The sequence below is a fragment of the Symsagittifera roscoffensis genome, chromosome 2, assembly GCF_963678635.1.
Source record: "Symsagittifera roscoffensis chromosome 2, txSymRosc1.1, whole genome shotgun sequence".
NCBI lineage: Eukaryota > Metazoa > Xenacoelomorpha > Acoela > Convolutidae > Symsagittifera > Symsagittifera roscoffensis.
This window is the reverse complement of record NC_087063.1, coordinates 76,445,018-76,467,573: the sequence shown is the minus strand read 5'-3', so window position 1 is coordinate 76,467,573 and position 22,556 is coordinate 76,445,018. Positions and strand designations below refer to the sequence as shown.

General features: G+C 35.3%; 1 protein-coding gene across 9 annotated transcripts in view; it reads right to left on the bottom strand.

Moving 5' to 3' along the window:
- Nucleotides 1-2,546: 2,546 nt before the first annotated feature.
- The window catches only part of LOC134840545 (uncharacterized), a 38,109-nt gene continuing 18,099 nt past the window's right edge, over nt 2,547-22,556 (bottom strand). For 3 of the 9 annotated variants that reach the window (XM_063856431.1, XM_063856430.1, XM_063856433.1), the window contains 15 exons: nt 21,920-22,384; nt 21,693-21,743; nt 18,923-19,018; nt 16,135-16,416; nt 15,661-15,843; nt 15,204-15,254; nt 13,271-13,422; nt 12,938-12,949; nt 12,407-12,430; nt 10,131-10,333; nt 9,470-9,670; nt 8,427-8,456; nt 4,628-4,862; nt 4,089-4,209; nt 2,547-3,682 (listed from right to left, as the gene is read on the bottom strand). In XM_063856431.1, the coding sequence (XP_063712501.1) occupies nt 3,354-3,682; nt 4,089-4,209; nt 4,628-4,862; nt 8,427-8,456; nt 9,470-9,670; nt 10,131-10,333; nt 12,407-12,430; nt 12,938-12,949; nt 13,271-13,422; nt 15,204-15,254; nt 15,661-15,843; nt 16,135-16,416; nt 18,923-19,018; nt 21,693-21,743; nt 21,920-22,384 (2,435 nt within the window). In that variant the 3' untranslated portion in view covers nt 2,547-3,353. The remainder of the gene's footprint in view (nt 3,683-4,088; nt 4,210-4,627; nt 4,863-8,426; nt 8,457-9,469; nt 9,671-10,130; nt 10,334-12,406; nt 12,431-12,937; nt 12,950-13,270; nt 13,423-15,203; nt 15,255-15,660; nt 15,844-16,134; nt 16,417-18,922; nt 19,019-21,692; nt 21,744-21,919; nt 22,385-22,556) is intronic. The other 6 variants (XM_063856435.1, XM_063856432.1, XM_063856439.1 and 3 more) reach the window with 6 other exon arrangements.

The window sequence follows — 22,556 nt, the reverse complement described above, 5'->3', positions numbered from 1 at the left end:
TGGAGAATGTGTGTTTAGCGTCGTCTTTAAAACCTCACCAAATTTTGTTGTCTTCTAGTCAGCTGACGTTCTATGTTCTATTTGACTCCCAAAATTTTATTGTAAGTAAGTTTTTTTTACACAGAGACGAAGCGAAAGTTCGCACCATTTGTGGTGCTACACAAACGTGGCAGAACAATTTACCACTAAGAATTAAGACGAAAGCCGCTAAGTCGAAAATGTTCTTAAACATGTCGAGAACAGTTGGATTTAAAAAATTATTATGACAACGAAAATAGTTTTTCAAAACTGAAATTCGAAGTTTGAGGAAAAACTGAAAAAACACTTTTGCAAAATTTTGTCTTGAAAAAAATCATTAGAAAAAAATTTGATAAAAACATATTGAAAACGGTTAAACTTATTCAAAATTTAACATTTACCAAATACAAAACAGCTTTCAATTATACTATAAACTGTTTAAATCTAAATAAAAACCATTTTTTTAGAATTAAAGCTGCTAAAAAGCACTGAATATTAAAAGGCATTTGGAAATAAGGACGAAAAATGCGAATCCGAAAAAAGTTTTCACAAAATTTATTTGAAATTTTTTTTTAATCTACAATGAAATAAAAAGTAGTTTCATTTGAATTTTCTAGACACTGAGCTTGTTAAAGCGGCCTGCACTCAGAAGTAAGTGCAATAGTATTTCTTACGCATTTGCAAGAAAAGTTGTTTGTGGGAAAGAAGCCTAGTTCTCGATTACAAGTACAATTGCACTCGCAAGTAATAAAGGCAATTGATCCATGAAAGTTCATTTACGAGAGCTTTGCTCGTCAAACTACATTGATTTATTATTTAAATTAGTATTTGTAGAATTCAAATGTGTACGCGACACGCAAATGTGGTGTTCTGATTTATTGAAATTTCAACTAGTTTGTCTATCATTTTTTCATAACTGTTTTTGAGAAAAACTTTGCAATTTTCAAATTCAATTATCAGTTTGGTTGTTTTATTCTGTGCTACATTGGGCAGCACCCGAATATTTTTTTCAAGAATCAGTTAAGTGAAAATATCATTTCTTAGCCCTAGTCTAACAACATTAATCCAGTAGCACCAGACTGTCCACATGGGGAGAGTAAAAAGTGACCATCACAATTTTGTAATAAGTGACCAAAACAACATAAAAAAGTGACCAAGAGTGACCTTTGCTCTCCAACACTCAAAGAAATAAACATTCAAGGCGGTCAAAAAACTTAATTTAGCTGTAATTAAACTAAAAAAGTTGTTCGATGAAAAAGGTAACGAGAAGTTTTCTTGCCGAAAACAACATAGGATATCCAGAATTCAATGCAAATTTTCCCATTATAAGTTGTCTCGTCTAGATGCAGGATATAGCGTTTCATAAAAAGCTGATTTCTGAGTTGCTTCCGTAGGTTAACATTTTAGAAAGGTGACTTTGAGACAAAGAGCGACCAAAATGTAACCAAAAGTGACTGGTCACTGATGAGTGACCAAAGTGGTCAGTATGAGAAGCACGCTTGCGATTGACGCTCTTATTGATTGATTCCATATGATGAAAATTTAGCAGGTTACTGGGCAAATAGCACAATGATCCGACCATTCTTAAGACAATGCTTTTTTTCCAAATAATCGTCGTTGTTTTTCTGTGTGGTGTGATAAAAAAATCAGAACGAAAAAATAGTATTTAGTCATATTCGAGAGAAATAGTCGAATAAGCGAGTTGGAGAACAGTTTTTGTAGAAAAAGACTTTAAAAAATGAAAAAAAAATCGTGAAACTTTTTTTGAAATTCCCAAAATTTTGCCGAACTTCCTGAAAAATAATCGGTTTTTTGGAATATTGCTCATCAATAGCCTAAATTTGTCTTTTCCTCCAGAATTTTTTTAAACTGCGCTTTCTTTTTAAATTTTTCACGTCCCTTAACGCATTACTTAGATCATATAACTTATCTGATATGATTTTTGGGTCAGCTTTAAGTCGGATTAATTTTTCTGCTACACGTTAAAAGAACGAAGTTCATTGCGCGTAAAATCTATCACTTTGGCAGTTTTCAAAATCCCTTAATTTGCAAAAAAATGCATTTAACTTATCTTTTGATATTTGACTCCAGAGAATCGATATCTTTCAAAGCACTTTTAGAAATCAAACAAAATCTCAGGTTAAAAAGCCGAAATTTACCTGAACAAAAGAAGGCTATGGCGCACAAATTTGACGTCACTTTCTTAATAATTTAGTTTCTGTGAATCGCAGATAATTTGGTTTCTGTGAATTGCAGTTGACGTTCTTAGAAGTCTGTTTCCTATTATTTTTCCACATTTTAGACGGCGTTAATTCTTCGATCAAATCTCTTTTTCTGCTACTCGTGGTCTTTTTATAGAACTTTCTCGTGATTCCACTATTAAGCGGAGAGATCGATTATGCTGTGACAGAGAGCCCAGCTGTGCCTCACACTAATATTGCCACGGCTGCGGACCGAATACGCAATCTGTCAACCTCAAACCAGACGCCTAACTACCAGCACTTGCTTTCACTCTTTTTTGAAAACAATTATGATAAAAATTATATTTCAAACATTAATACTTATACTAACTTTCTATATACAATAAAAAGTACAAACTTGACGCAGATTGAAATTGGATAGCAAAAAAGCGGAATGTGATTTCCCTCAAAAACATCATAGGCTCAGTCCATTAAGTTCTGTTAGATTGGAGAGTACATTAAAAGTCGAACAATTCGGGATAAAATATCAAAAATATTTAATCTTAATTAATTAATCAATGCTCACTCAAGTAGTTTATGATAATTTTAAGTCTCTACTATTTTTCTTTCCTCGAAGATCTCGACATACTTTCGGGTCGATGTTTTCAGCTTTTAGCTCAAAGTTGTTTAGCGTCTAAAAATCAGATACAATTGAAACCTTTCTTCATACGACCGGACATTTCTTGGATTGTCGCGCGTAGAATAATAAATTCTTTTCGTTAGCACCTGTGAATTGTAGTTTGTGTATTACCTCGCGACACTATTTAATTGCGTTAGTTCCGCTCTTTTCCATCTAGTGAGCTTCTTTTCCTCCACCCGGAGAGCAGCATATCTGAGATGTTTACTTTCTAAATTGAGAACCCGAGGAGAGACATAGCGATACGATAGAAAAGCGAAGTCGAATAATGAATTTTGTAATCTAATTGCAGGAGAGGATAAAGGGAGTGGGGTCTTTATTCTGTATTGTCTCTACTTCTGGGCTCATTCCATAGTTGATAGAAGTAGTATTTGCTATTTTAGGGGCCCATTTCAGGCCGGGACACCAAAGGTGCAGCTGTTTCAGAATCTTCTGGGGGTTCGTGTTTTGGTTCTAAACTATGAGGAGGCGGACACTGGGGCGACACTTGGGGTCATGGAGGTAGTTGCAGGTGTGAACATGCCTTGACTTGCGGCGTGAAGAGCTGCGGCTGGGAAAGTGGCCGATGTTGAGGGTGCTATTTGGGCGTTGTGAGGGGGTCCTCCTGGGACTGAAGAGGGGGAGTAGTCGAGGGTGTTCAGTTTGGTAAGTTGGGTGTGAAGTTCTTTGAAATTGGGTCTAAGATCGGGTGATGGATGCCAGCACTTGTTCATCAAGTCAAACACTTCGCTCGGACAATTGTTCGGCTGGGGCAGCGTTTCACTCTCTTTCTTCTCCCAGATATTGGCTGAAACACAAAATCACACCATATTAGACACTAAATGAACATTCTCAATTTGTTTTTTTTTGTTATTACAATTTGATAAAATTAGACTAATAGAGCTCATACTAGAACCGATGCAACCGATGCGAGTACATAATTCATCCTTGCCATGTGCTTTTAATATGTTATTTTTTTAAAATAAAAATTAACTCTCAACTTGAAATAAAGATTTCACAAATGTTTCGACTTAACGACATCCGTTCCTTCACTTCACAATGTCACTTCAATTTCCAACTGAAAACTGAACTAAATTTGTTTGTTAAAACATTGCCTCTAAGTAACAGCATTAATTGAAGGTGACAGCATTAATGTTACCAAGATAGAGGGGGGGGGGGGGGGGAATTAATGAAAGGGAATGAGGGCGCCTTACTGAGGTTCTCGATGACTTGTTCGTCGGTCCTGTTTGAGAATGGCTGGCACTTGGCCAGAGTAAACAACTCCCACAACATCACTCCGAAACTCCAGACGTCGCTCTTGTTGCTGAATTTGCCCTGCAACACAAACAAATTTAACTCAAATGATGGCATAAATTACTTTGCTTAATTCAATGTTGTTCACTACTTTGCTTAATTCTCGTCTGTTTTTTTTAGTCATGAAGATTTTTAAAATTCTGAACATCAAAAAGATATTAAAAGAGTTCAAAAGTGTTAAAAAAAATGAAAGAGGTAAAAATCACCCAAGTTATATGGTCAACAAATTAAAGCTTTACCACGAGATCAGGATGCAAAAAACTGTACGAGTTGCAGGTGTACACTCAATTCAATCAACGCAACTCATTTAGAATTAAATAAATTTTTAGCTGCCGAACATGATCCTTGTGTGGGACCCGATATTACACAGGAGAACATCGATACCCAATTTTTCTGGTTTGGAAAAAATCTCAGGTCAAAATTAGGAACAGCAACTGACCATGACAATGGACTCCCAGGCCATCCACCTGATGGGGAGAACAGCCTTGCCCTCGATCTTGTAGTAGTCATTCGAGTACAACTCCCTCGACATGCCGAAGTCTCCTATCTTCACAGTGTAGGACAGTCCGACCAGACAGTTCCTCGAAGCCAAGTCGCGGTGGATGAAGTTGACACTCTCTACGTGGGACATGCCAGCTGCTATTTGCCTCGCCATGTACACAAGAGTTCCCGCACTGCAACACAACAAACGATATTATCTTGGTTCTCATTCATTTTACCCTACAAATTTTTAACCCTCAAATTTTCACCCTATTTTTTTCATTAATTTTCACGATGGCGTTTTTGATATCAAACTCAGAGCGTATTCAAAATATAACACTGTTTGCAGTAACTACCTTTATACGGAAAAAATATAAATAAATTTACTTAATTGAGCTAAGGGATTGATCAGAACTTGACATTTTGAAACACCTCAGCATGATTAAATGGTACACCTTAACTTTTAACCACACATTTTCATTAAAAGCCTTAAAGAAATCAAGATAAGAAAGCTGTTTAATAAATGTTAGCTTTACAATTTTATACAAAAACAAAAACTATGAGCTGGGAATAGAAAACAACGCTAGATCTACTTAATAGGGAGTCGACATGTAAACAAAAGGTGCAATTTATGCTTTTTGGAATACTGTTTTAAAAATGTGTATCTACAATCTACTTGTCAACAGATAGAAGGGCACAAATTAGAGAAGATAAAATACAACTTTGAGAGTTGAAATAACTGATCAAATTGGCCATTGACTTTAGAAGCTCTACTCAAAACCTAATATTCGGCTAACTGCAGCTTTTAGTAGCTGAATATTAACTCAACAGAAAATAATTCTAATGTGCTCAAATCAGCTTATAGAGCCAAGATCAACCTACTTATGACTTCATCAAAACTACTTCAAATTGATATTTAAGAAAAATCTTGTCTCATAAAAAATCGTGAGAATCGAAACAGGTAATGATTTTTAACAAAAATCAGCTCATCTGCCTATTTATTAAACCACTATTCAAAAACAGTATCAACCCCGTCCCTAATCATCTTATAACCTGACAAATGAATATAAAAAAGAGGGCCGATCTAATAAAACGAAGCTGATGATGCGTCACCATTAAGTAGTTCATCCAATATTCAATTTGACACCGGGTTTAATTCACTCTGTTTGACTTAATCGACCTGGAAGCAACTCTAATTCGCTGTTCCGGTTCGGCGAAATAGCAATATCAATTCCAGAGCAATTATGGCACAACGGGTAATATTCCCGACGGTTTAATCTCTCCGTAATTACTCGTCCGGTTTTTCCTAGGCCCTTTCCCTCAAATTGTCTTCACACATGATATGCATCATCTCAGGGGGTAAATTAGATATAAAAAAAACAACCAAGCCTCATTTTCTGCCTCTATTTTGAAGCAATTTTGACTAAAAACAAAACGAAATAAGAAATCATCTGATCCGATCAAAGATTTTTTTTTTCACACTTTTCTTTTGGACCTTTCTCATTTTTTTTTGTGGATTTGCAGATTTAAGTTGATTTTTTCATTTGTATTATAATTTTCTTTTCAAACATTTCTCATTTTCCTTATTTGTTCAAGCTGGAATTCCAATTTTTCAGCAAACAGCAAATACGCAATTTTAGTTCCTGAGCAGGTGATTTATGTATGATTTCTTGCGCATCAGAGGAAAAAAACACTGCTCTCAGGTGACAAAGCTCGTTGGGTGAATTATTGATGAACTATCGTAAAACAGATCGCACACCTTTTACAGGGCAACCATCTTCCCAGCAAGATTGGCAGTTTAATTACGGTAAATTTAAGCACTCAAAAGAGCTGCATAGCAAAAAAAATCAACCGACAGTCAACTAGAAAAATATCAGAACTCAAAAAACTGTAGTAAATGGACTGATGATTTCTGAAGCAGTTTCAAAGAAAGAACAGAGCCCACAATAAGTTGCAAAAATGTCAATGAATAAGGTAACCGACCAAAAAGTGATGGAATTTCAAAGTTAAGCTTTTCGACTTTCAAAAATCGTTTATAATTTGTACTTTTTTCGAAAAACTAAACCGAATAGAGATAATCTGGATCAATAGGTATTTTCTTTACTCCGCTGGAAATCAAAAAATTATATCCGCTTTCGAACCTAGAAACCCTTTAAGTTTTTAGCACCATTTGCACTTTCGTAATTGGAGAGCGTAATTCGTCTTTATTTGAGCAAATGAACTTGAATAGAACATTAAAAAAAGGAAACTGCAAAAACTCATAATAGAGCGTGAACAAACTTTCAAACTTACTCTAAAAAAATGCAGTTAGCTTCTCGCATCGTATTAAAAAACCAAATTGCTTGCCTCAATGCAATTTGGAATGATTTAAATTACTGCTAGTGCGTATTATAAAAAAGTACCTTATCGCGCGTGAGTAATTCCAGATTGGCCAAACTAGCAATTTTCAAACTCGACAACTTTACAAAAATGATAACAGGTTCAAAATATTTTCAAGTTTGAGCTCAGCACAACGATATCTTTTAGATGACAAAATTGATTGTCAAAAACCCCTTAGTTGAAAAGCCGAAACTTGACTGATGAACAAACGCCAAGCATAAACAATTGGTCACTTTCTTCGGAAGTTGGAACAAAAACATCGTTTGCCTGATATTCACAAATAATACAAATCAAAAAAAGTTTTAAAAAAATAGCCAACAGAGTCAATGAACGCAAGTAAACAGAAAAAAAATACAGACTTGTTCTTTGGAACAATCTCGCTGAAAAAATCTTTAGAATTTCAAAGAAAAAAATAAATGCCCTTAAAGCTCTTTGATGTTCTCTAGAACAATTTATGATTGACACTTTTTTTGATAAAACTAACCCAATTTGAGAAAACTTGATCAATAAAAGTAAAAAAAAGTAAAATTTATTTTCGTACCTTTACACTTCTACTGTTCGAGAAGCGAATTTGCCTTCAGCTTAACAACGGAAATTAACTGAACTTTAAAAGATCAGAAGTCAAACAGCGAAAAAAAAGACCCTTACAGAAATACGAAAAAAAATCATTGAGACATATATAAGAGTCGGAACTATGTTCATCGAATCTAAATAAATGTCTTCAAATCGTTCATTGCCACTTCAAAAATTTTTAAAAATCCTAAATTGAACTTGGAAAACTGTAGAAACGAAACATGTCTATTGATTTAACGATGATTTGAATAAAGATAGAGAACAAACAGAATAGTCAAAGTAGGGTTAGAAAATGATTTTCTCAATTGAAGTTTGAACTTTCTGGTTTTGATATTAAATTTCGTCAACTTATAGAAGGCCAGGTTGGAAACACGCTAAAAATGTGTGAACTTTCGATAATGATACCAATATAAATTTGGTGAGGTTAAATCAGGGCATACATTTTTTCCATATACCAGTTATATTACATACACATAAAATCATTTAAGTAAATTGATGAAACGTTCCAAATTAAAAAAAAAATGAAAAATTGTATACTCTGCTGTAATGACACCACATGTATTTTTAAAACTAAAACAGTAGGATTGGGTCTAATTAAGAGGTCAACAGGAGAAGTTCAGCTCGAAGTGAACTACTTCTACAACACAGGTACACAGTACAGTACAGTACAGTACAGTAGAGGTCACTTTGCATTTTGATGAGTGTGGTAAGGGTAATATTTTTATTCTTTGGGTGAGTAACCAATTAGCCAATTAGGTAATGGGTAGTTTATTGGATTTAATTGGATTGAATTGAGCTGTACTGACCCAAGGGTACGGCAGATTCCTCCGAGACCGCTGCAGAAAGAGCATTATTAGACTTGCAGAAAAATAAGAAGTCAGATAGCCTACATCTAACACTAGCTTTTTCAATGCTAAATGTGCATTCAATTCATTATTCATACCAAACGCAATTCAGAAATTGAACTCAATTATTCTCTTCAAACTATTTGTATAAGAAATCTTTATATGATTCTGTTTTTTTTTTCGGATTGCATTATATTTTTTTTGCAACGGAAGTCATTTTCAAGATTCAGATGGTTAAATTTTGGGAGTCAGAAGCGTGGTTTAGAGGCAAACGACGTCCAGTTTTTCCTATTGATACGTTTCATTTCACATGAAGCTCTTGACCCCCGCATTTCACTGATGTTTCCACTTACTGGTGTAACCAGGAACAATTATTATTAAAACAGAAAGGAAAAGAAAATCTACTGAGCCACTTTAAAGTAAAAATTGGAAACATTCAAATAAAAATTGGAGAAATCATGAAATCGAAAAAATAATCAGACTTTTAAAAATTGATTGTTTGTTTCCATGACTGAATAATAAGCAAAATCAATGAAGTTAAATTGGTCAACTAAAAAGGTGTGTGATTTGTCAACTCAAGAGTTCGTTTTCTGCTAACGCCTGTCTAACTTCATGTGAACGCAATTTTATATTCTTTATCTTCAATCAAAGACCAACTTATCTTTCAAGGGCTAAATTGAATTAAGCACTTCATTGGCAATGCTTAAAAAGCCAGCAGTCTTTCAACTTGCTATGCATTAGACATGCAATAAAAAAGTCCATTGAAGTTTTTTTTTACCTCTCAAATAACACATCACAAATTTTCATTGCCCGCATACTTTTGAAACATTTCCTAATAAACTAAGTGAAATCAAGTTTTCGCATTACAAAAAACTAGCAAAACCTCAAGTCAACATTATGTTTTTGGCAAGCTTTAACTACTGTCATCATATAACTACAATCTGTAAAAAAAAGACCGTGAAAACACTATTTACTCACAATTAATTCACGCATGTCATTCTCACCTAAGTGTTTGTATATTTGAAGATGAAGCGTATGTTCCCACTTCCGGTTCGTGTCTCCTCAGAAACTGGTACAGATCTCCGTTCTCCATAAACTCCAATATCATCATCGGGGGACCACTTCGCGTGCACACGCCATAGAGCATGATGATGTTCGGGTGACGCAAATCCGACAAAACTTTCACTTCTTTCTTGAACGCCTCTCTAGAATCAAAATGTCAATCTAGTATGACATGGTGATTTTGCATACGAAAATAGACCATGCAATGTTAATGTTTATGATTAAGATGCCGATGCGGCTACTCAAACCGAAGCAATGTTTTCACCAGATAAATCTTTAAAAGGAAATGTTTCACTTTGTAGCGCATCCTTGACATTGTTCTGCTCATGTACTAACTTGATCACTGCGTTCATGAAGCTGTGAAACATACTCAAGATAACTTCTAATTACAAAAAAATGCTTTTCTCAAAACATGAGTTCAAGAAACATTAGAAGACGATTCTATGAAAAAGTTTCAGCAATATGTATCGATGAATGAAATTTTCAGCCGACATTATTGCCTTCGTTATGTTCCGCTCTACTTCATTCCCTCATCTATAAACCTTTATTTCTTTCAGTAATCTAAATGTACTTATAGCACACTAGGTTGTGGGTCGAACCAACCTCTGTTCGTACAATGCATCTTGGTGTAGGAACTTCACGGCCACTTTCACAGGTGTGTCTGGATTTGAGTCTCTGATTCCAGGAGCCAGACATAGATGTACAGTAGCAAACTGGCCTTTTCCCAATTCTTTTAGGAAAACTAGGTTCTGTTTGGGGTATTCCAACACGTTGCTCATCTCAAAAGTGCCTCCGAAGATTCCGCTCTGAAATGACCCACAGATTACTCATGAATCCTCCTTACTAAGTAAGTTCAAATTGGGATAAAGCGAACATCAAGTTCATTCTTTGAGAGTGGAAAAAAACAGCTGAAGTATAAACGAGCCTTAAATAAGCATAAAATAAATTAGTTAACGTTACATAATTTGCGTTTAAATCTTCACAGGGCGCGGCTATAGCATTTTCTCGAGGGGTCCCTTATTCGCCAAATTTTCCGAGGTGAATTAAAAAAATAGCCTATAGAGAAGTTTGGGAAATTTTTTGGACATAATCACCAAAAAATTGACCCCCCCCCCTCCTTGAAATTTTGTATGAATTGGCATCCAAGGCCGATAAAAAATGTCGTAAAAAATGGTCTCATTGAATGCCCAGAAGGTCAAATCACTGAAAGTGGGAGAGGTGAAAACCGCATGCCCTTTTCCTAAATCCGCTAAGGAGTCTGCATATGTGTTGCATGCCAGTTGCGGAACTGTCTGAAATTATTGCCTGTCTTTTACTTCAGCTGGTTTTTGTACCACTAATTTTTCCATGTGCGGCAAACTCAAATCAAACGAAGGATAGAGTAGAGGAAAGGAAACTGCAGTTTCCTATTCAAAAAGCGTATGCAACATACCATGCAACGAAAAACACCAGTCTCAAATCTTTCGACTATGTGAAACAAAAACCTAGGCTACTTTGACTGCGAGTTCATCTTTTACAGAATTAGACTGCTTTTAGTTAATTATTCACGATTCATTAGATGAAGCAGGTCATGCGTTCGAGACTCGGTGATCCTAGTGAAAAAGACAAATTTGGAAATCAATCGCTGATTTTCGGGTCAATTTTTTTTTTTGAAGTTTTGTTTTATATTTATTTTCAGTTAATTGTCTTTAATTACATTTAATTGTTTAATACATTTAATACGTTTAATTGTCTTTAAAACATCTTTGGCAACATGATAGTTCAGTCCAATGAACGTTATAGGGGGAAGCGAAGCGATGTTAAACATCAGGTAGCTCTTACTTTGAATTGTCAACCAAACTTCAATTTGAACTTTTAGTTAAAAACAAATACGTCATCAAACAGTCGAATGGCTTGATATCACTTTTTGAAATCCCAGTATATATTTTTCGGGTATACTTCTGTATCAGATACGTAAAAACAGGAATTTCCGCTGATTTGAATATGATCACAAGCGCAAAAGTAGCTATAAGTAGTAATTCGGAAGATAAGCTTATAACGTTTATTTGCATAATAATACCAACAATTCTCACAAAACACAACAAAGGTGTAAATCTCATCAGACTAAGCAACACTGACTAAAGCATCAAAAAGGGATTTTGTTTTCACAGACACGGAAAGCTTTGCACTTGATTCCATATTGATACACACCACAAAAGAGCACATGTACGCAAATTTTCACTTCAAAAACATAGGATCTGGCCTCAAATGGGCATCGGTCAAACATCAAAGACACCACACCGACAAAGTTGACTCTATTTGCATAATTCACAAAGGGTCCCACGACTGTTATTTTCAAAAGGATTAAACTAATTTGGCATAGATGGGGGATAAAAAAGCCCCATTTCCCAGCAATGAAAAAAAAACAATTTTACGGTTGAAGAACGCCAATAAATTGGTTGGCGTATATTTTAATATTACATCATAAAACAAAGCCAGAACTCACTCAAATCATTTCAGCTGCCATGCATTTTAAATTTTGTGCCTACGTTCAAACCGCTTTAAATTCAATGCACCAATTTTTGATTAAATAATTCGTAAAATGATAAGCTTGCTCGCGATGATTTTTTAAAAAAAAATTACAGTTGATTAATAAAAATTTCAAGTTTGTTTGCAATGTTTTACTTCTGCAAAACAAAACGCTCAAAATACACATGGCAATTCTCAGTAACTAATCTACAAGCGATACAGTGCTCTTCCGTAATGATGGTATATGACTTCAGTGCATATCTAACTTATCTGCATATTCATACCAACAACACAGCCAACAGTGAACTTTGGAGCACTAAGGGTAGGGGTCGTCACGTCATATCGAATACTTAATACAATACTTAACGTACGTCAATGGCATCCTCCGCCGCTTCCTTGAAAAAGAAAGATAAACTCGTTTGGTTGATGTAAGTTGGTCACTTAGTAGCATTGCCATTACATTTGAACAAGCTGTTAAGTAACTATTTTTCCAGTCCCCTTCAACATTTTTGTAAACAATAAATGAAAACAATATTTTTCCTCATTTTCAATCAGTAAACAACTTCCACATTCATAATAGTTCAGAAAGTTTCCTTTTCAGAGACTAAGCAACAAATTGGACACATAATATGTCAATCAAATACAGAACAAAATATCTTTGCTATCGTCAACGAAAATTTAAGAAAGGGGCTGGAAAAAGGCCAGCAGACACATTCCATTGTCTGGTAATTCGTGGCCAAATGAGTCATGAAAGCAACAACTGTTTACTCTGTTAATTCCACCACAAATTTGCTTAATGTACATCAGATGCGAAAAGGATGTCAAAAAAGCTTCAAAACATATAAGCGACAAATGCATTCCCTTATGAATTCGCATGTCATTATGTACTAAAAAATACCCACCAGTAATTCGTTCTAAACACAAAGCCAAAACCAGTGAAAATATCAGCTCCAAAATAAGCCCATCCATTATACTCACTTTTATGATTTTAATACAAGATTTTTTCCTTTAAAACTACGGGCTGAGCAACTTGATAGGCGTAATAATGAAACGCAAAAAGAGCATCAAGAACGTGATAATTAGTTTGATCGTGAAACTCATTCGCGATGTAATTAAAATGTAATAATTTTAACTAAAATGACTATTTCTATCGAAATAAGCGGATGATGATCTTCGCAAACTTAACATCACATTTTTCGATCCAGACCCGTGTTGAAGAGTCATTAATTGTTTACCTGTATCTGGGTAATGTCCGTTTCGGCGTAAGCTCTAGCCACATTTCTGGCTAATGAGTCGCTACCTCCTGCGCCTCTGGTTAGCGTGGTCTGGTCTCGAATTTGGGATACCAGATCTGGCTCTGTGTATATTCTAGACGATGCCAAGGACCCTAAACACGAAAGAAATTAAAACTAAGTTAAATTTATGAAAATATATGTCACCACTTTATGGCTGATGTTAATATAAATTCAATGTTTTGTTTCGAAATTATCAAATTATTGATAGATTTTTGAATTTTGATACATGAATTATTGAAAAATTATGTTAATGATGATTATTAAACTTCATTATTCAGACAAAATTTATGATACGATGCTTCAGGGTCAATAACATTGATCAAATCCATAAAAGCTCTTCTAATAATGATATATGAGACCCAAATTTAACTGATCAATTATTCTTTGCAGCCGTTTGAACCCAATTTAATTGCGCTTAACTTGACTGGAGAGCAATAAGTTGGTAATAAAATTGGAATTGCAAAGCCAGGTCAAAGAAGAAATACATGTATAGAAGTCTGTTTTAGTGAAGGCCAATTTGATTGAATATCAGAACAGGATGTAAGGATGGAACTAAAAACATGTAAGACATGAGCACACTTGTTAATATGAAGACACTAGTTAAGAAAAAGGATCTACTTAACAACTTCCCGCCCCTCCCCTTTCATAAAATTGGGGGGGGGGGGGGAATTGTTTAGTAGATTTTGTCGAATTTTGACCGCTCAGAATGTAGAAAATTAGAATTCTCAATTGGTGCTCTAGTGCTATTTACTGTTTCGATGCCGACTTTAAAAGATACCATAGGGACAGATTGCTACGTAGATCCGAGAAAAAAATTAGAAAGCTACACAATCAGATCTTTTTGTGGTTCGTCTAATGATAATAACTGCATTTCTGATCTCATAAAATAGTTCTATAAATTAAGCAACCCTAGCGTTAAAACCCAGCTGACATCAAGATAATGATCGATTTTGAGGACAACTTCTGTGATGTTGTCAAATTGGGAACAGAGCTCTTCGGTTCGGTTGACTTCTATGGATCCTTTCTTCAACAAAAACTGCGCATGAGGATGAACCTGATTTTGATGCTGAGTCAAATTTGATTTTGATTGCCATTCTATTGATATATTTTCCATCCATGTTCGACTCACAGTAAAATGGTTCGGTTTTTGAATCTCGTGCTTTTCCAATTTTTTCACGGCGAATTGATGGTCGTTTCGGCAAACTAGAGTTACGTTTCAATTCATTACGCGGCGTTGCGCCTACACTGAAGCGTTTTGCCAGCGCATCCCGTTGTTTCCGCATTCTTGCAATTCGCGGTGAATTTTTCCCTTGCAGAGATGCAGATCTTCTCGGCGATTCCGAGGAAACTAAGCCTCGAGGCAAGCGTTTTCTTCGCCTTCTTGTACCTGATTCAGTCATGTTGTCATGTTAAAACTACTTTCAGCCTCACGTTTAAAAAAAGCATTTCTCCCATGTCAAACAAACCCATCTTTCTTATAATATTAATAAGAGACAAATCAAATTTTAAAGTAAAGTAATTAGGCAGCATTTGACAGAGAACCTGAAACCTGACAAAACAAATTAGGAGGATAAAACAGTGCTTCGTGAAACTTTTAAAACTACAGCTAAAAAGTAGTATTTGACCATTTTCTGACTTTTACATCTACTTTACACATTTGCCAATTTTCTACTACGAATGGGCTTTTGAGTTGACGTGATGATAAAACAAAATAAGGTTAATAAAACTGGTGATTGGTATAACTGGTAAGAGCCAATCTAGTTTAGAGGAAGCGACAGAAATAAAAAAGAGAGAAGAACGCAGTAGCAACAATAGGAAACCTGAGAAAGGACAGGACAAATTAGGAAAAGTTCTTCAGTAGTAGTGTACAAACTTTGCGACAGTCGAATTACGCTGACTGCCTTGTAGTTCTTTCCCAAGTCACCTTCGAAGAAAAAGCGCAAGTTAAAATGCGAAGCCTAAAAATCTACGTACATCTGAAAATTTCAAATGCAATTCCTGCGTAGAATTTGAATTTCCATCTTTGAAAGGGTGCTAAAAGATTTCAGGATAGACTTTCAATCAAACAATCTGTTTTGATTTGATGAAGTTTCAGAGAATTAGTCACTTTTCCCGGACAGTTGTTTTCAAAATCATACGCTTTAGCGCTTCATTAGCAAGAAATTATGTCACCATATTTCAATTATCGTAATTTTCTTGTCTTGTGTTGGTCAATATTTAACTTCTTTAGAACATTTCACTTCTTTCATAAATACTGTTAACGTTCGAAAGATAAACTAAAATGGCTGAATTGCATTATCAGAAAAAAGTATTATTTTTGATGATCTTACCATCATGGGGTGGGTATCCAGGGTGGTGTGGGGGTATGTCTGGCAGTTGGCGTCCGTTGGATGCCAGATCTAGGGTTGTGTTCATGTGATATCTGGGGGTCTCATATTGGTCCAGTTGGGACAGTGCCTGGTAGGGGTGCTCACTCGGGGGTCCCGCACCGAAGAACTCTCCCTTCGAGTAGGCTGAAACAAAACCCATTTTTGATGGAAGCTTAATTTAAACAAACTACTAAAATCTGCAAACTTAAGCTATAGTGTGCCCAAAATCATAAACACAACGGGTCAATTGTAATTTTGTTTGTCAAACTGATTCTAGATAGATGAAATCACCAAAAAAACATGAAGAAACATTTTTTAAGCAAAAATACAACATTTCTTTGAGATTAATCCGTTCGTTAAAAATTGGACGTAAATGCTAGCCATGTTTAAAAAACTCAAGACCGTTATAGGGGAAAGCAATATTTGAATATAAACCTGATTCGTATTTCTTCTTCAATTTCAGCTTCTTTTTCCTATACCACATCCAGCCGACTCCCAGTCCAATAATGGTCAAAATCACACCACACAAAATAGCCAACACTATGATGAACATCGTCAGGTACTTCATGTTGTCGCCTGCGATCCCAAACGGAGGCGGATTCGTCGGCCTATTTGCATTGTCCGAATCATCAGGCTTCGTCGGCTTCTTTCCACCGCCGCCCGAGATCGATCCCCCACCACCCCCGCCAGAGACTGCGCTGCTATCGCCGGAGTCTCCTAAAAGCATAATTTGTAGACAGTTACATCACACAGAGCATGATATCATCTTCGAAAGAGGAACATTTTCATGTTTAAACGATCGGTCAATAGTTAAGAAAAGAAAAGCATATAAAGTTCTCAAACAGTGGATTAGCCATTCATAATAAATTTGTTATTCTTTCTTTCGTTTCGTCATACCTCAAATTTTTCTTACGCAGCTACAATTACACAATATGGTACCATACGTTTTTAGAGCAGGTAAAACACGAGCGTAATTTTTTACGCACGGTTTGAGCACTTTTCAAGATTCTTGACAGTAATCAACAAATTTGCACGTTACATATTATAAACTCGGTTAGAAGTAAGTTAATTAGAAACGTTCAGACTGTTAAACGTACTTCTGGACCATTTTTTAACTTCTATTTTTAATTGATTTCTTCACAAATTAGCTGAAATTATTGCCGTACATAATCAGAGCACAAATCATTTAATAGTTATAGACGATTTTGCATGTAAATGTTTTTCTGCAATCACTTACAAACCGCAGATTAGTTTTGAAGGTTTTTGGTTATAGACTCGTTGATACCCTTTCGATTGATTAGTTCTCACACTTTTATGAGCACTATTCATAAGGATTTCCATACCATAATTGGTGTGTAAAAACTTCAGGCAAATCAACTATTTAACGATTAACAGCACAATGGTTCTTAACTATGGTCAAAAGTAATCAACTGATTTTTGAGGATGAGATCTTAAGAATGGTTGAGATCAATAAAGTCGAGTAACCAAAATCATTTAAAAACTGGTTGACGATATCAATACAGCGACTAACAATATTGAAATCAATTTCAATTTCAGCAGCAAAATTAAAAACAACTGATAAATTAACGGATTATTGCGACATAGCTAACAGAAGTTGGAAAAAATCCAGAAATTTTTTTTCAAATTTCGAATTTAAAAAATACGTCGCATTAAAGCTCTTCAAATTTCAAGAACCTGCTATCGCACTTTTCTGTAAGCCTAATTCAATTAAAGAAAAACTTGGCCAATAAGAATAAAGAAATCAAAGACAAGCTTAATAACAAGGATAGTCGGTTACTGTGCAAATAGCACAGAGTTCCGACCACAGTCTAATCAAACACACAAAAAAGTTTCTTCTTTGATATTAATGTCGTTTTTTTCTATGTGGTGTAATAAAAGTATCTGAACGAAAAACTGGAACTTAGAAATATTCGATAGTCATAGTAAAATTGGCAAAAATTGTAGAAAAATGACTGAAAACAAAATATCAAAAAATCTTAATATTAAAAAAAAAAATTTTGCAATGTTTTTTTATTCTTGAAATTTTACAATTTCAAATGGCGCCAACAAAACTCCAAAAACAACTTTTCCTAAGCAAAAATATGCTATTGTAAGCCTGCTCGCTCGCATTATTCGCTCAAATTTAGACTAAAAGTCAAAAAATTTAAGCCTGTCTTTCTCGATACTGGGACAACTTTTTGGATTTTTTGGTCGTTCGAATTCCGACTGAAAGCTCTTTATTATGAAATGTCATTCGACCTATTCCCATAATTATTTGTGGTTCTTGATTTTGCGTGGTAAATTAAAAGAAACAAGGATAGCCGGTTATTGGGGAAGTAGCACAGAATGTTCCGACCATAGTCTTTACAAAATACAACAACGATTTTTCAATCAAGTGTCGTCTTTGTTCAGCGTGTTGTGATAAGAGCAAAACAAAAAACTGAGGATTTGGTAATTCGACAGCCTTAGTAAAAAGAGCAAACTGAAAAACAAAGTTTGAAGAAAAATTACTAGAAAAAACAAAAAAAAATCAACATAAAATTTCGAAAAATTTTCTCAAGTTTTTTTTGCAGTTTTTTGAAAAATTTGATTTCAAAAAGGCGCTAAAATACTCAAAATTAACTAACGTTAGTCAAGTAAAACTAAGTTTTTAGGTAAGCTATTGTAAGCTTTTAAGCAACTAAAATAAGACTGCTCGCTCGCTTTATTCGCTCGAAATAAGACTAAATGTTAAAAAATTCAAACCGGTTGTTCTCGGCACCAAATTTTTTTTTGAATTTTCTAATGTGATTCGAATCACGACTCTAAGGGCTTTTATATGATATATCACTCAAGCCGATGATGATTTACGGTACCTGATTTTGCTTGGAAAACAAAAATAACTAAAACACACCCGAATACAAAGTTCCTCCTCATTTTTTCAAGTGGTCGTAATCGATCCGCTTATTTTGTTTGATAAGTTATCTTGAGAACTCAAACAAAATCACTCATTAGTTTATACTGTCCAAATCGAAAATAACATTGAAGTTTTTTTTGACAAAGTTAGAGGAAACCGCGGCAGATATTAGTTCCAAAATAAGTTCAATGATCTTATTATTTAAGCTTTTTTTCATGAAAAGACCACGTGTTATTCGTCAAAATTAGGTCAAACAGAAGTTCAAAGGTCAAATTAAAGGTTAGGTGCTCTCTTGTGAAAACTATGTTGATGTTTGTATGTGCCTACCTCCTTCATCTGGTGAAATGGGAGCGGTCGAGTTAGAGTCCAGGTCGGGATTTAAATCCGACGACCCGTCTCCCTCACCGTCGGGATCAACAATTGCTGAAAATTAAATAACTCAATGTCAAAATTATCTTAAGATGCGAGGAAAAACTTAACAACAGTTGGCTGTTTTTCATTTTCCAGTTCTTTGTCGTCACACCCAATGAGCACGGATTAGAACAGAATCTGAACACTCTAGTTCCTCAACAGAATTCGAACAATTTCATTACTTTGATGCAGCTGAATGATTACCAAAAATTGCCTCTTAGAGTACCTTAACAGCGTTTATTAGTTTTTTAAAATGGTAATTTCAAATAACTTCAAAATATGCTCTTAAAGACGGATGGATTCATTGTGAAATTTTAACTTAGATGCTGACAACAACTTTTGTTATTCATTAAATTATCGCAATAAATTCTTACGTCACTCAGTCAACTTCGAATTGGTAGATTAATTTATCGTCAGCTTCATCCCTATGTCAACAAATTCATCCACCATTACGCATCTGTCACCGCTATTCTACGTACCCATCAATTACAAACATAAAACCCGTCATCTAACACTGGGAGACATAAAAAAAGGATAAATCCACTCCTTAGTTCCTCGCCTTTTCCTTAACTTGCCAAGCAACCCCGTCAAAAATACGCAATGCGTGAAATTATTTCACCTCCAAGTCATGATGAATTCTGCAGTACTCTTCTAATGGTATGCTCTGTGGCATGCTCTGTAGTGGAATTCTCAAGAGGGTGAAATAATGAATTGCTCATCTATAGGCTGGGGGATGGAGTGATATTTACTCAAGGAGGGGATGGTGGGAGGGACTTGAGGCTGTGGGTTAATATCCGAATGCACAACAACGATCTACGGCACAATTCAAGTGCCTTCTGCTGCCCTTTTTCTTTTCTAATGCAAGGCTGTTCCGCTACTTATATATTCTACCAAACAATTCTAATATTTGTATAGCAAACAAATATATTTTTAGGCTGCCAGAAACGGAAAAAACTGGGACTCCAGAACTCCACATTACACCAATGTTGATTAAAATCGCCTCGATATTTTACTCAGGCCAGAAAAGCTGCATGTAAATCTTAACCAGGGGCACAGCGGTGGTTCTCCGTAAAAAGCTGAATAACTGGTCTAATTTTCAAATCTAGACATCAGAATTTGAGTTTCCAAAGCTCTTAGATTTTTGTTCAAAAAAGTTACAGACGTCCAGTGGACATTAAAAACGCATTCTTACATTTTTGATATTTCAAAGAATTCGGAAGAAGTTCTTTTCGATTGACATTTGCCAATTGCATGTTCTTTTATATCACTGTAACATTATCTCAACGCTGATTCATATTTTTTCATCGTTCACAGAATACCAACCATTAATGTAACAATCCGCACAGCATAAGCCAGCATGAAATGCAATATGTTTACCGACAATCTTGAGAACTCTTAATCTGCAGCTAAGTTCATAATACCTTCCAGTCTGTTTCAATAAACTTTACAACACCCAGTCATAAACTTCAGAGCTTTAACTTAAGAGCCAACTTTTATCCGCCATGAACATGCGAAGTTTTTCCAAATCTTGCGATCAATTGAAACTGGACAAAACTTGGGAAGGATTGGCCACTCTGTGTAAATTTCCTACGGGTAGATATGCATACGGGCTCAAATTGTTTATTCCTATGAATTGACAATTAAATTGTACCAACGTGCTTTAGACTTGGGCTTAAACTTGGACATGTAGACTTCAAGCGTGACTGAATTGTTCAATTTTCCCTCAAAACTGTTCAAACGTTGACCGAAACAGGACATGACCGTGTTAAGGCAGGAAACACAGTGGTGGTCGAAACGCTCACTTATCAAGAAATTGTATATTTAGTAATTTCAACACCATTTTCAAACCAAATACCCTACAGTTTTATACTAGATTTCTATAATATTACCTAAATATCATTCGGCTAAGCGCGTTTTCTTGTATAAAATCGGCTTCCGAGTTGTTCAAAACACTCCTCTGGTTTAAGCTCTAAATTTGACTTCAAAAGCTCAGAGCTCCATAAATTTCACGAAACTGAACCGCTCTTAATCTTAAAAACTCTTCCATATATTGTCTTTAATTCCAACAGCGATTTGAATTTCGGGATAAAACTTAACGGATTAAAACACGGTATTTGGTATAAAGTTTCAGTCAACATTTACAATATTACGTTTGCTCAAACTCTCAGATACAGATAGTAATTCAATAACCAGTCATTGCAAATGATACCATTTTACACATATTTGAACATTTGAAGCCAGAAAACTGGATTCACAAAACCGCTATCCACGGCATTTGATGCAGTGTTTATAGTGCCTAAGACGTTTCAACAAACAAACTGATGAATTTAGTACTGCTTAGAATCTAGTTTTGTGACACACATAAATGGTATAAGGTTGTTTCTAAAGAGGATTTGGGTTTAAAGCTTCGGGAATTCAGTTAGAAAGGCATTTGTCGATGCCAATTGTTTCAGGTTTTATTTTCGGTTGGAACGTAAATATTATCTTAATCTAGTTCTATTGATTGATACAATCAGCCTGAACTCGATATTATCTTTGAATAAAAGAGATTTACTAAAAGCAAAACGAACAGACTACCTTGCATTACTTGAATCAAGTACCTTTGAAGATCGGAAAATTCATCGGTCATAAAAGTACATCTAAAGCTAATACATCGAAATGAAGATGATATTTCAAAGTTGCTTACTTTTGTCTTTTTCAGGATCAGCGGCAGCAATTTCAGCAGGTGTCGCATCTTCTAAAACATAGAAAAAAATATTAGTTAACAGTTCTAATACCATCCCGTCCCATCCGCATCCTTACTACAGCTCATACATTTAATGCACTGTTTATGCAATCGTGTGCTCATTGATTTTCAGTTTAGAATTAATTTATTCTTAGCGGAAAAAAGACAAAAAGACTACAAATACGAACTTGTTTCGAACTGAACTAAATGTAGCCGGATAGATGCATCTGAGCTTGGCCTGTATATCATTTCGCATCTCACACTATGCGCCACAAAATTCAACTTCATGTTGATTGAAGCAGCTTGCGGATCATCGACAGTCGCAGTTCTTTCTTCACTTTTTGAGGTGTCTGAGTCTCGGTAGAAAGATCCGTAACACTTGATCATAAGTGGACTATAAACTAAGTCGAACATTGGCTTGTCGAAGTCGAATTTAACAGAAGTAACATTCTGTTTGTTTCTGAACGCGAATGCCATTTGAACCTTGTCGAAGTTGGATGTCCTCTTTACCCACTCGACGTACTTGTCGTCTGAGGTTCCTCCGAGGATTAGGGATCCGAGGCCTCGCGTGAGGTACCCGTTGACAAGTGTTCCATCATACCCTATATCTGGATGCTCCTCTGAGGGTTCTGTGATTGTGTAGGATTCCATGTCTGTAAAAAAATCATAATTTTGACAAATTATGTTGATTTAAACCAATTTACTCTTTTTCAACATCAAACAACTTTCGATATCACGAAAGTAAAAAATGAACAACCCAAGTTTGACTAGCAATAAAAAATCTCACCTTACAAATTAAAAATTTCACCTTAAAATCTATCATAA